Source organism: Centroberyx gerrardi, chromosome 7 (assembly GCF_048128805.1).
Source record: "Centroberyx gerrardi isolate f3 chromosome 7, fCenGer3.hap1.cur.20231027, whole genome shotgun sequence".
Classification (NCBI taxonomy): Eukaryota; Metazoa; Chordata; class Actinopteri; order Beryciformes; family Berycidae; genus Centroberyx; species Centroberyx gerrardi.
In genome coordinates this window covers 17,329,664-17,344,023 of record NC_136003.1, presented here as the reverse complement: position 1 = coordinate 17,344,023, position 14,360 = coordinate 17,329,664, and the positions used below count along the sequence as shown (strand labels likewise).

Below are 14,360 nucleotides of genomic sequence, written 5' to 3'. Positions count from 1 at the left end.
CAGTGATGTTTTTCTAATAAAAAAAACTGCATATTATCATTTAACATGATAAACATAAAAACGAAACTGTGATTTATGGACACAATTGCCTCCTACATGACTCGCGCACTGCCCAACCACTCTTTTAAAACATCACCTTTAATAAGGTGTGTGTTTATACCTACTTACAAGTTATCAATTGACAACACTTCTGATTATGATTGATAATTATCTGTAGTTGACTAGACTGACTAGATAACCACCCAATTATGGAAAATTGGAGGAAACTCCCAACAATCAAGCAATCACTTGTGCTATCAAGAATAAGAATAGTTTCCACCAATCAATCACTTGAAGTCATGTTCTTGAAAGTTGTTCTTTGCACTATAATGATAAAGATAGGTACACAATGGAATGAGATTATTGCTCATCTGCACAAGAAAATAGTGACACACCGCAGAATGATGATTATGGCTTTATTGGGCTTTAAAATGAGCAATTAAAAATAATGTCTGCACTTTAGACAAGAACATTATACAGAAGAATAAGCCCAAAGGCACATCAATGGGATGACAGAGGTTTTTATCTCTGTGTGTGTGTGTGTGTGTGTGAGAGAGAGAGAGAGAGCGAGAGAGAGGGGTAGAGAAAAAGAGAGATCCTTGCTATATTTATAGGTATGTGTGTATGAGTACGTTTCTATAACTTGATGAATGTGGTTTAAGGTGAAATTGGAGCTTGAAATATGTAGATGTTTGGTATCGGTATATAAAGAGTTGTAAAGCAGGTGAGGTCTGCACTCTATATAGTCAGTAGCAGAGTGCAGTTGGCTTTAACATGCATCTCCTATCTGGATTGTGACTTCACCTCATCTGTTAGCTGGATTACACCTGGTGTTAAAATGCGTCTCGTGCATCCACATCAGGATCGGATTTCTCTTTCCCTCACAAAGCACATTTGTCACACATGTCACTTGCCATCGTACATCGTAGGGATGGCAAGTGCACTTTCTCTTATTTTTCAAAACAGGACGAGATCATCTTATTAGACAATATGCATATTATGCACGGCAGCGGAGAAGGCTGCTAAATGTAGCTGTTGAAGTAAACTTGAAGAAGTTTACTTCCGTTCACGTAGTTCCTATATGTGGATTGAAGACGCGTTGCATTTACTCTACTTTGTTAATGTGGTCGAATGCATTTCTGACCACGTCCGGAGGTGGTTTGAGTTATTGGATCTTCAATGCGTCTTGAATGCATTTAGACCTTGATTCTATGCTGATCACAATCCAATCACCCAGGAGATTATGTTATAATGTCAGGTGTAAATGGAGCCAGAAAGTCAAGCTATGGTGCAAGCAGTGGACTTACTAACCAGCATCACTAGGCCAGTAGGTGAACACGAGAAGCACCCACAACATCTCACTTTACAGTTATACAGTCAAATTTAAACGCACCTGGCTGTGCACAGGCCAGCAACATAGGCCTACTCCACTGACTACCATTTAACAAAACAAAACAAAACATACTGAGCACAATGCCTGATGCTAGGGCAACATTGGCAAAAGCACAAAAAAAATGTAACTCTTCCATTTCTTCATGATTCTCTCCTGCGTTGCCCAGCAGCTAACCAATCAGAACTGTGCAGGGGAGTGTGACTGAAGTCTAATTACTGTAGATTAGATTGTAGTTTGTACTGGGTGGTTTTGGGGAGGTGCTTTCTTGTGGCTTTACGCTATGAACTGTGCAGACAGCAAATAATTTTGCGCTCCTGTGTGAATGGGCTGTTCAATTTGAAGTGACACTTGGAACTGTATTAAGGGATTTATAGGCATGGTGGGATGTAAGCTGATGTATGTGGACATCCTCATTGTGCTGTGGTCATGCACAATGAGGTGATGAGTCTGATGAGTCTCAATAAGCAAGGACTCATACAAGTCTTATACAAGTTGGATAAGCATATGGTCATAGGATCACTTTTCACTTTGCAGTAATGTGAAATCAGTTTCTGATGATTTAATACCAGTCATGGCCACCTTGTCAGAAAGCAAATTCAAGGTAAAATCCACCATGGAACAGAATTCACATGAGTAATTTCTGATCATGGACAGTTTAGCTTTGACTAATGAACATGAATACATCTCGACCGACAATCTCTTCCTGATATCATCAATAAACAAACCCTGGAGCTGCGCTATTGACACTGAATGAGAAGCCAACTTGGTAGACACAGTGATAATGCCCAGGGTGATTTGACAGGTGCAGGTACATTTTCTGTTTCATAACTGTTTGCATTGCAGTGCATTCAAATGCGTATAATTCTGTATTCTCTATTGCATGTTCTCTATTGTTGGCATCACAGATTAGAGCAGTGACCCTGTGGTCTCTAGCTTTAAAAGAGAGTTGCTCATGATCACAACCATTAACTGGACTCTATGATCACAAGAACTGTGTATGAGTTCTGATTTAGGGTGGAGTTTTGCTTTAATAAGCCAACACTTGCACACTCTCTTTGATCTGTTGAGAGCCTGGACATTGAAACTCATGAGACGTCACACAGGTCAGACCTTCGCAAGTGATAGGCATGTGTGATGTCTTTGAGAGTAGTAGAGTAAAGCTCAGTGCTTGTAGTCTGTTGTCTTTCCTTTGATAGTTCTTCTGACCCGGTTTACTGTTGTTGAGGTTGAGGAAGTCTTGAAAATCCCCTTTTTTCAAGCCATAATGCCCCTGAGAACATTCTTAACTGTGATTAGGGGAACACTGGCTCTGCCGACGGTACTCGGCCATGCCTCATACCTGTATAATCACAGTGAAGTATGCCCTGTCATCTATTATTGCCAAATGAAGAATTTTCATTAAATATATTTCATTTAGAGTAATTGTGATCGTGATCATGGACACTATTTTCTGTAAGGCCTGCTAACTTCACTCAGCACATTTCATTATTTCCCCTGAGCGGCTGCTTTTGGTCTTTGCTTTATAAAATCTCCGGAAAGGAACTCAAAGACGTTGCTGCAAATTGAAACTGACACCGCCAAAATTGTCCCAAATGAAATCATGAAATGAATCATTTTGGTTGCAGATTGTACCAGCAGTAGTAATATTTTATTTGTGTTTCAGAAATTGCAATGGGTCACCGCCACTGGTTTGACAGTTGTATGTTAATGAGAAGGCCCTCCATGTAGTACTTTGAAAGGTCATTGGGCTAAAACCCTCTCGCCCACTGCTGTCAACCTCTGCAACCACAGAATCTTCTGCGGTGATCTCACATCCCTCCTCTCCTCACCCTCGCAGCCTAGTGCTCTCCCTCAAGACCGGCAGCATGTGAGCATCCTCCACCACCCCCTCTGTTCCTCCATCACTCTCCCTCTCTCTTTACCTCCCCCACCTCTTCCTTCTCTCCCCCTTTGGCTCCATCACTCCCTTGCCTCCAGAACTGTACATGCGTACTCTGCTGACAGCCTAGGCTTCAACCCAGCCTCCAGCCAGCCAAACAACCAGTCAGCCAGTCAGTACATTCCACTGGGTAATTAATCCCATACAGGACCACATTACTGGGTCACAAGCAGATTACAGTCTCCCTAATGAAACTAGAATGTGTTCTGCACAATTAAACACAACGCCGGTTCAGCCCATTCCACTACCTCAGCTCTTGCTGCAGCCATCCTCAGCCAAGTCCAGTCACAGTGCCATCAAACCCTTGAGGGGTTTTAAAGGGTTTGTCACAACACAATAGAAACCCAGAGGCAGTGGATTAAAAACAATAAGTTGTGTGTTTTTTTGTATGTGTCCTCATCAGTGGCCACTTTTCAAATGGTTTCTGAAAAGCGAGGATAAATGTTTTTTCGTGTGGAAGAAATGTTCTTAAGCTGTAGAAAGTGGTTACTATTTCTGTCCCTCTGTTTGTGAGAATGTGAAACAACACGAGAACAAATTTTGTAGTTGTGCGGCATTTAGTATTCAGCTTAAAGACTGCAAAGGGACATTGATGGTTGGGCCTGTCTATTGTTTGTGCTCGTCATTGTCAGCCCAGCAACAGAGGACAGGCTTAAAAACAGCAGACAGATTTGTTTGTGCATAAATTATCTCCATCGTTAGCATCAGTAACGAGCCAGCCACTCCCTCGTTAAGAGTTAAACAGTGAGAAACGGCGAGCGGCACATCAGGCCCTTAGCTAATTAAGTACTCAGGCTTCACACACACACACACACACACACACAGAGCAGTCTGATGTCTGCTACCTGCCTGCTGCCGTGGCAACACTGACGGCCTTTAAAAGCGATCCAGGAGAACTTCAAAGTCAAAGCAAGACCGCACGCAGAGATGTGTGTGTGTGTGTGTGTGTGTGTGGAGATGGGAGGATGGGTGCTGAAATTAAACAAGTAGAGCTATTCAGCATGCCTTCCCTGTACCAGATACAGTGTGGTATGTATTTTATGGTTTGTATTTTATAGGTGTGTGTGATGATCCACCCTACCTACCCATAAGTGTTCCAGAATGCATAGGCCTATATTGAAAAATTAGAATCTTTTGTGTGTCTTTTTTTTCTAAATAAGTAGAGGACAACAGCTGATACTGCATTCTGATTACTGTTTTTCATATGCAACTGTAATCCACCTCCCCCCCCCCCCAGTCTACACCCACTCCCTCTTTCCAAAATAAAAATAAAATCACCCCATCCTGCCATGCAAATGAGCATTGCTGCGTCAATTTGAGTTCCAGGTCCGTGTTACTATAGCAACGACAGAAAGCACTACAAAGCTGTGGAGAGAACAAGTTTCTCTCCTCTTCTTTCATCCCAACATGCCTCAGATCATTACAGGGCATTAGCATAGAGATGGAGAGATGCGCCAGAGAGAGAAAAAAGACAGAGGGAGAGGGAGCTCATCTGGAGAACAGCTTGCTTGCCTGCGCAACAATGACCTCCAAATCACAATTTAAAAACAACATCAGAAAATCAACTGAATAGTTAAAGGAGGGTTTCTAGATTATAGTATTTCTGTCATATTTTTTTCCACGCTCCCCTCCATCCCGTCCCATTCCTCCTCCCTGCCGCTTGGCACCCAGCCGGCTTTATCAAAACCATGCGCCTCCTAAGGTGCGGCGCGGGGTTGGAGCACCTCTGACTGTGTCTCCGCAGCAACTTCTGCTCGGTTTGATCGTTTACAGTGCGGAGCAGCAGAAGCAGGATCTACTTTAGGCAACTGGAGGGGAAGTGTGCCCGCCTCTGTAAGTGGTTGCACAATGGCTGTGTGAACATTTGCCCAACCCCGCGCACGCACACACACTCTCACAGATGGGATGCGTCAGGGTCTGTGTTTTTTTTTTTCTCCGGGAATTGAGACTGTTTGCACACAGCATTCCCATTTTTCCCTAATAGAAGGTTTTCTGCTCTTTTCCACTATTATTTCATATTTATTTTTTGTGTACACATCATGGTTCTTTCTCACATCATGCCAGCTTTCCATCAAGCCAACCTTACTGCCTTACTGCAATCTGCAATAGCACAGCTCTGGAATAAAAAGGCCTCGTTTGATTGCCCAGTCAGCCTTTGAGATGTAAAAAAGGTGATTTTGGCAGATCATTATGTAGGTGTGTGTGTGCGTGCGTGTGCGTGCGCGCGTGTTTGTGTCTGTTTGTCTTACTGTCTGTCTGCCATTGTTTATATCTGTTTCTTTGTGTGTGTGTGTGTGTGTGCCTGCATTCACGTGAGATAGTGCCCCTCTGCTAGTGAAGGCATAGGCTGCATCCAGTATGTTCCCTCATATTATTTTGTGTGTGTGTGTGCACGCACATTCGTGTGTGTCTTTGAAGTGGTCTTATCTTTCTCAGCATTCCTCCCCCCCATGACAGGAGGAGGGGGCAGGGGCAGGGGTAGGGGTGGTGGTCCAGAGAGGGACCAGAAGCCTAGCAGAGGCTGGAGCCTGAGCTGGGGGTGCAGGAGCAGGTGGAGGTATGGATCCTGAATATCGGGCAGCTCCACCAAGCTCAATATTTACGTTCCCTTGGCAACTGTATTGAAAGGTCTGTATTGAGATGGGTTAAGCACCAACTCGATACCGCAGACCTGACTAAAGGGGAAGTGTGAAGACCACTTTGATGGGGTCCTGTAGCCAAGGTTCTCCCAGTTAAAGGAAAATTCCACCGCCAGATACACAGTTAAATATCATCATGTGGTGTTTAACGCATTCCAGGAGTTATTTTGTGATGAAGTATTGTGATTTACTGTTTTGTTGTTCCCACTTTCCCTCAACCTGCCTTGTCTACTTCTGCTTCAGTTAGTGATTTCCTACATTTCCCAGAATGCTTTTTGACATCCCCCTCAGCTGAGTTTTACATGTAGGTGGAGAGAGCAATAATGATAGCGATAGCAACAGCAAGAGAGTGAGAGTTTCCAGTTGAAAAAAGTTGTGCTCCTTGTGGCTGCATTGCATTATGGACTATTGAGGCTACTGTTGGTGGAGAAACTGCAGTCGCTTCCTCTTCTACAAAGGATTTCTCCCTGTGTTATTGTTAAACGTTGGTTAAAAATGGTAGGTCTAGAAACAAGCCCTTGCTCCTCGATTCTGAGGGGCTGATACCAAAACCTGACGTTTACTATGGATGTTTCAGATTGTAGAAAAAAATTCTCCTATTAAATTAAATTGTAGCTGGCACTTGAAACGTCTCAACATGATGTCATGTTGTCTATGTTTGGGGAGTGTAAGATTTTATTCCTCCATGTAATAGTTTTATATATATATATATTTTTTTTTTGCAATGCTACTTCTGATGCTAATAATAATAATAATAAGATATTGTAGTAAGGTTGCTTCCTTCATTCTAATGACAAAAATCATTTCCAGTGTGGAGGCTGTTGGTTAGTAGTGCTAAGCTCACATACTGGTATCACGATGCAATAATGCCTAATGGAGCAAGTCTAGATGATTCTACTTATTTCTTTTTTTAAATGGAATTACATGGATAAGCAGATAATATTTTTCTACTCTGTTTCGTTGCGAGTCGTAGTTGCTCCATGATGGATAATGGGACATTTTCATGTCACAGTATATATTATTTTGTGCCTAGCCAGGCTGACTCGAGTGCCACAAATAACCAGATTTGACCTTTTTAAATTAAGCTAGCCTACTTACAGATATGCACTGACCGTATCAATTTGTGCAAAGGCTAGCTCAGTTACTTCATACTCTGAAACAACTCAATTTGGATAGATTGTCTTTAGGGCTTTCACCCTTTCATTAAAAACAGTCTAGCTCCATTTTGCTGTGTAATGTCTGGGATATGTAAATACAGTATGTTTACATTAGGGATTAGTGCCTGGTTGATTTAGCATACTATGCCATGGTCTGCATAATTCATGAAGCCAAATAGCATGTAAATGCACGGCGGAGGCAAGAGAATCCCCCGTTCCAAACCCTGTCACAAATAACATCTTTCTGCCTCTCCTCTTCTCCTCCATGGCAGCATCTGTATGCTGTTGCTGTGTATGCTACAGGCATCCATGTTAAAAGCTTGTGTGTGTTCACCCTCTTTAGGTACCACAGTATATATAACCTAAGTTATATATACTGACGAACCAATAACAAAAGCATTTCAACACGTCTAAACCATACGGAAACAGCAAAGAGTAGAATTATATTGAAATGCTAAGTACCTCTATAATTTTGCTGCGGCAGTTTGCAGCTGAAGCGCGTTACTAGCGTGGAGTTTTGAAACTGACCGAACACAGTGCCATCGTACAGTCTGAGACAAACAAGGTATGTAGTATCCACCCACATAGTGGTACTGTTAGCCAGTGTTGCACCAATTTTCACTTACCCCTTCTCTCCCACTCTCTGTCTCCATCCTTCCCTGTCCTGAGGGTGATAGGTTGGCTTTGAGGTAAGACGGGCTGACTAGTAGCCGGGAAGGTCACTGGTTTGCTCCCTGATCCAGCTGATGGAAGGGCATGAGCTTGGTTCGAGACAGTTTTCACAGATTGCTTGAAAGGTCATCTGCCGTGTCCACCAACATTGGAGATTTGCCCTTGAGCAAGGCACTGTGGGGAAAAAGGGGTAAAAGCACGCTAGTGAGGTGCATATTCATCCCTTGCTCATAGATTCCCATCCAAACCTGCGTAATTTTAGATTGTCGATACACCAAATCTAAACATCTTTTGCCAGGCATGATGCCATGATCTTTACATATTTGCCTCTCTCTGCTGTTAGCAGACTTTAAAATGATAGGAATTAACAGCTGTGTAATGTTAACACATTGAGAGGCTGATAGCATTACTAGTGAGATAGCTGTTTCCCTGCAAGCGCCCAGCTGACCCGTGTGCATTTATGCTATGGGTGAAGGACAATAAGGTTGATGCCTCATTCTGTTTACTCTTGACTCAGACTTTGACGGAATATGTGGCCATTTTGTTTCATATCTAGCTGTGGACCACTGTTGTTTTTGAACAGGCCATATTTGCATGTCAGTTTTGAAGCCGTCAAGCTCAATGATTCTCTGCTGCTGCTCTCTCTTTTCAGCGCTCTCTCTCTGATATGTTCTCGCTCTTTTGCTGTGTGTCTCTCTTTCTCTCTCTCTCTCTCTCTCTCTCTCTCTCTCTCTCTCTCTCTTTTGCATCAACTTACTGTATTTGTGGTCTCTCTCTCATATTCTCTGTCTCTCTGTTTCTGTCTTTTTCCCTCTCTTTCTGTCTTTCTCTGGGGATGGGGATGAAAACCAAGCCTGTTTTATTTTTTCTTCAGAAGGCGCTGAATATTTCAGTTTTGCATTTTCTCTCTCTTTTTATGTGCTCCCTCTTTTTTCCAGGCCCCTTTGATGTGTCTGTGGATTCGTTATCATTCCGTTTGGATGAGCTCACAGACGCAGATGCGCGGGCCCACACACGTGCACGCCCACACACACACATATACACACACTCTCACTCTCTGTCTCCTTTTTTTTTTTTTTTTTTTTTACCAGGGACCAGAGGCATCCACATGCAAGCGTGCATTCTAGTCTGTGTTTGTCTGTCTGTTCCCTGCAGTGCTCCACCCACATTACAGCACATACAATTCCTAAATACATTGCTTACATGAAAAGAATATTTGCATAAGGAATTAGAGTGTGTGTGTTGAATTGAATGCCTGCATGTGTGCTAACTGTGTGTGTGTCTGTGTGTGATGTTCAGTATGTCCGCGTGTTCACCTACACACACGCGGCACGTGGCGTCGCGCGGTTAGCGCAGTCCGGAAAAACGCCGGCATCCCTGCACCCCTCCTGTCTGGCAGGCGGCTGGACGGCGGAAGCTCCTTCACCCGCTCGAGCACAAGCACTCCTCCGCTCCTCGCCTCCCTCTTCTTCCTCCCCTCTAAACAGCCCTTAAGGATTGAGGGATGAGAGGACTTCCTCTCCAGAGAAGGCACATCTCTAATTTGAGTCTCCTCTCCTTCCACTTTTCTGACCAGAGAGCCATTTAAAGCCAACGGGCCGCCCCGGAGCTGGCACCCCTCTCCTTTCTAGCCCCGCTTTTCTTTTTCTTTTTTTCCCTCTCTCTCTCTCTCTCTCTCTCTCTCTCTCTCTCTCTCTCTCTCTCTCTCTCTCTCTCTCTCTCTCTCTCTCTCTCTCTCTCTCTCTCTCTCTCTCTCTCTCTCTCTCTCTCTCTCTCTTTCTCCTTTCCCTCTGTCTCTCCCTGCCAGGCCTCCCTCAGTCTTTTTCTCTGTCCTCTCATCTCACCCTCATCGCTCTGTTATTGATGGTGACACGCTGTCTACCACTCTGGTGGCCACACGCATGCACACACACACACACACACACACACAGACACACACACAGAGTTATTCTCCCGAGCGTCATTGAAGGTGCCATGTGTTCACCTGCTGTCTTCAATTTTAGAGCATAATATGTTTAAATCTGTCACGTACTTGAAGTTCGCTGCAGTGACTTTTTCTGTGTATCCTCAGAGGTTCAGGCCCAGCAGCTAGCTCCAACTTAGTCATAGTAGCACAAGTGCAATCTTTGAGTAGAGTTGTCAATCACAAACAAAGAGCGGGACTGTGGCTCACGAACAAAGGCCCACAAACGCGCGCGCACACACACGCGCACATACACACAGTCGCTCGTCTCTCAGGCAAGACACACACCCAACTCATTTCTCCTCTGCCTTGGAAGTTTAAAAACTTTGCTATTTCTGTGACATCCTCTTTTCCATCTTCCTCTCTCTTTCCCTTTCTTTTTCCATCTTAGTTGCTCCGCATATCCTTTGTGTCTGTCTGAGCCCCGAAGGCAGTCATGCAACGAGACTGATTAATAATTACAGAGTACACAAAATTGGGGGAGAAAAAAAACAATTTCTCTGTCGTTTGATGTCCGACATGAGAGAGACCAAAATTACAAAGAGACAGAGCACTATAAAGAGGAGAGAAAGCTTGCACATTCCTTTTTCTCTCTCTCTCTCCTCTGCCCTTTTTTCTTTGCCTTTTTTCGTTGCCTCCCTTTCGTTTTGCTGTTGTTTATGTTATTATTATCTGCTGTTTGGAACATTAAGTTCGGCAGCAGAGAAGAGACGCCTCTCTTTTTCCTCCTCTGCCTTTTCTCTGTCTGTCTCTCTGTTTCCGTTTTTCCCTTCAGTGTAGCATCTTTGCAAACACTTAACATCATTGCTTCAGTTTTGTCAAGTGATGAACCATTTAACAAAAATGTATCCAATCTGTGTGTGCGTGTGTATTTGCATGCGCTGACTATAGTTTTCTCTGTAGCTGTAGTTTGTCTCTGTAGGTGGTGTGTGTGTGTGTGTGTGTGTGTGTGTGTGTGTGTGTGTAGATGTATGTGTGCATTTATGTGTGCGCGTGCGTTTGTGTTTACAGTGCTGCCTGTTATGCTTTTATGACTTTGTCACTGGACCACATCCTGATTATGAATTCTAACTATGAAATGAAGTTTCAACCACACACTTGTACCCACACACCCACACACACACACACACACACACACACACACACACTTCCCAGAATGTTTCGCCATTTTTAACATCAAAAGGCTCCATCCATGAATATCCTGCAGCTTTACACCCTCCACTTTTTGGTTTGCGAGAAGATTATCTCTGACAAAAACACACAGCGCACACTCATGAGATAAACACATATCCTTTCCCCGCACACCTACTCACTGCACACACACAGAGACACACACACACACACACACATACACATTTGACAGGGTGGGTGTCAGTCCTCTGGCTTCATTTAGTACAGCTAAATGTACCTTCTCGGTCCTGCCCCCGACGCCTGTTGTTTTCTTGTTGTAATGTTGTACTGGTTGTACTTTTAATAGGTTTAGAGTCTCAGCCCACTGGACAAAAATCCATTCTTCTCCTGCTTGTCTGTCCATGGGGAATAATTATGCATACGCTGTATTAGATTATTAATTTAGTAGGGAGCAGGAGAAGAGCACACCTACGCACAGCCACACACACACACACACACAGTGCATGCTACGCACTGTAGAAAACATGCATAGTCAGTGATATTCTCTCCACAACACTGTCATCCATGTGCATTAATCAGACTAGGGATTTAAGGCGATCAGTGTTACAGTAGCTACTGTAGCTAACTGGGAGTTACGTAGCAGTTGTTGCTATGCTGACATGGAAAATCCAGCGCAAGTGCTGCACGTTGTGCTTCACAGTCTTTATTTGTACAACACTCCTATTTTCACTGAGGTGCCCCCTTAACATTCTTAAACTGTAAAGGAACAGTAAGGAGGTGCATGCTATAAATTCCACTTCTATGAAGGTGGCAAAACACCTGAGAATTTAAGTGTTGGAATTTATGCACACAGAAATATTCACACATTCACATTCTAAATTTGAGGTCAATATTAAGTCAATATTTGAATGAATGTAATGGCAACAGTGGACATGTGATATATTTGCTCATATTTATTTATTTTTTAATATATATATTATTCTAGTACAACATGGTGACTACAACTTCTGTAATCTGCCGTTGCAACCTCTCAGATTCTGTCTTGCGCATCACAAATGTTGAATCTGCTGCTCTCACTGTTGCTATAACTGTCATGGAGCTTTTGTTGCAGCAGTGATTTGTAGACTTGTGGCTTCAAGACACTGCAGGGGAGAGCTGGGGGTGTGATTGTGTGACCGATCAGAAGAGCAGTTTAAAACACCTTTTTCCCGTTTGTTCATGGTGATCTAAAAACATACAGTTTTCATCATATAAAACCTCGATTTTGTAAAGTTACCCGGAGCGAACGAGGTGGGGTTTGGAACCTGACCAATAGGGAGGGGCAGTCTGATGTACTACTCTGTAGGCGAGTACCAGTTTCTTAAATTTGATGCGCACAGCGATGAGAAGCCAGTGAAGCGACCGGAAGAGGGGAGGGACATGAGAGAACTGTGGTTGGTTGAACACCAGACGGGGTGCTGTGTATGTCCAGGATCTGATCCTAGACATACACTTCCTTCCTCTCTCTCCCTCCACCTTCCATTCATCCCTCTCACCAAGCCCCAGCCCTGCACACACTCCTGTCCCCACACACCTTCTGTGGGTTAGGCCAGACAGCTGCTTGGTAGTGCTGTGTGATGTTGTAGCTGGGCTATGGAAAGAGATAAGTGCCAGCAGAGATTGTATTTGAATTGCATAAATCTGAATTTGTCACGCTCATATTGAACCAATGAATTTAAATGATATGTTGAATAAATGAATTCGGAAATTGAATCTTTAATGTCAATTTGAAATTGAATGCAATGGCTTGAAATTGAAATGTGATTATTATTAAATGTAACTTTAGCTTTACTGTCAAATTAGGTAAGAAGAAGACAGTCACCTCTTCTAAGGATGCCAAGAGTGGGCCAACACTCTTCACCCAGCCAGTCACAAGCCACAAGCTTGTCCGTCTCCTCAGCCAATGAGTTAAGCCTTATTCTCCCTACTTGCTGTAAGAGTTACAAATCTTATAATTTGTTTTAGGTTAGTGTACATCATATCAACTTATATCAGCATAATAACTAAAATTGAAACATATGAACATGTGTCCCAGTTGGCTGCTAGGTGTTGGCTAGGTAGTGGCTAACAGCCAACTGCAGGGCAGCTAAATGTTTGGAAACAGTAGAAATTTACATTTCTTCGATATGTTTTTATCACTCACTGTAGTGATAATGCATATAAACATACTTCAGTGATATTCTACCCAACCACTGCTAAATGTCCAAATATGACAATGCTGCAAACAACTGTAGGCCTGCCAGGCTGCAACACACTGCTTTTAAACAATACAGCTGTCTGCAAGGTAGCAAACTGATGTATTAAGCCTTCTATGCAGCCCAGTACTATTAGATATGACCCAATTGGCAACTCTTTAACCAAGTGGGGAGAATAACACTCAATCATTGGCTGAGTGACACATGGCTTGTGAAGAGTGTTAGCTTGATGTTGGCAGCCTTGGAGGAGGCGACTGTAAAACCAAAATTGAAATTATAGCTAAAGTTAAATTCATTAATAATCACATTCAATTTCACATTTGGCCTTAGAAATTAAAATTTTGAATTAAATTACTCAACAAATCTTTTTTTTTTTTTTTTTTAATTTAACAGTTCAATATCAGCATGACAAACTCAAATTTCTGCAGTTTAAATACAATGTCAACCGGCACTAAATTCTTTCCATACTGGGCGTTCTAACTGGGCTCTGACAGCTCTCAGTACAAGGCTGTACCTGCCAGTATGCCTGTCAATCCACTCAGCCCGCAACCCTATGAATAATGATAGAACTGTATACTTTGGTGGCTCAGTGGGTTTAAATCATACCAAATGCTCATAATGTTGGGAGCTCCCACCTGGCTAACAACCCTTGTTACATGTCATAGCCTCTTTCCCGGCACTCTACACTCTGCACTATATAATAAAGCCAAAATGAAAATCTTAAAAAATACAATATTAACAGTGGTTGTATGGAATCTGCAAATCTACATGAAGGTTGTTTGTGTGTTTTTGTTATCCAGCGGTGTGGAAGGTATCACCAAGGTAAACCAAGGATCTTAGTGTGTGCAATATGTGCAGTGAACACCTCTGTCTCTTGATATACATTTCTGCATGTGGTGTTGTTTTACAATCCATGTTTGGTTTGCAATTGCAGTTCTTTGTCTACATATATTCATTTCTGTTTGTATGTACGTGTATGTACGTGTGCGCATGTATGTGTGTGTCTGCGGTCGTGTGTTTTCAAGGGAGACGGAGAGCCAGCTGGACAGAGCCAGGGAGAGCCAGAGGCAGCAAGTCCAGCAGGCTGATATTGCTCTGGAGCAGTTCAAGAAACAAGTGGAGCTCAGCTCTGAGAAGGCCTACGCTGACATGAAACTCCAGGTCTGATACACACACATATGTGTAGAGGCATA

General features: G+C 43.1%; 1 protein-coding gene across 2 annotated transcripts in view; it reads left to right on the top strand.

The window, feature by feature from the left end:
• The window catches only part of cep112 (centrosomal protein 112), a 115,702-nt gene that overhangs the window by 37,703 nt on the left and 63,639 nt on the right, over positions 1-14,360 (top strand). For both annotated transcript variants that reach the window (XM_078284740.1, XM_071910451.2), the window contains exon 18: positions 14,193-14,328. In XM_078284740.1, coding sequence (XP_078140866.1) covers positions 14,193-14,328 — 136 coding nt within the window. The remainder of the gene's footprint in view (positions 1-14,192; positions 14,329-14,360) is intronic.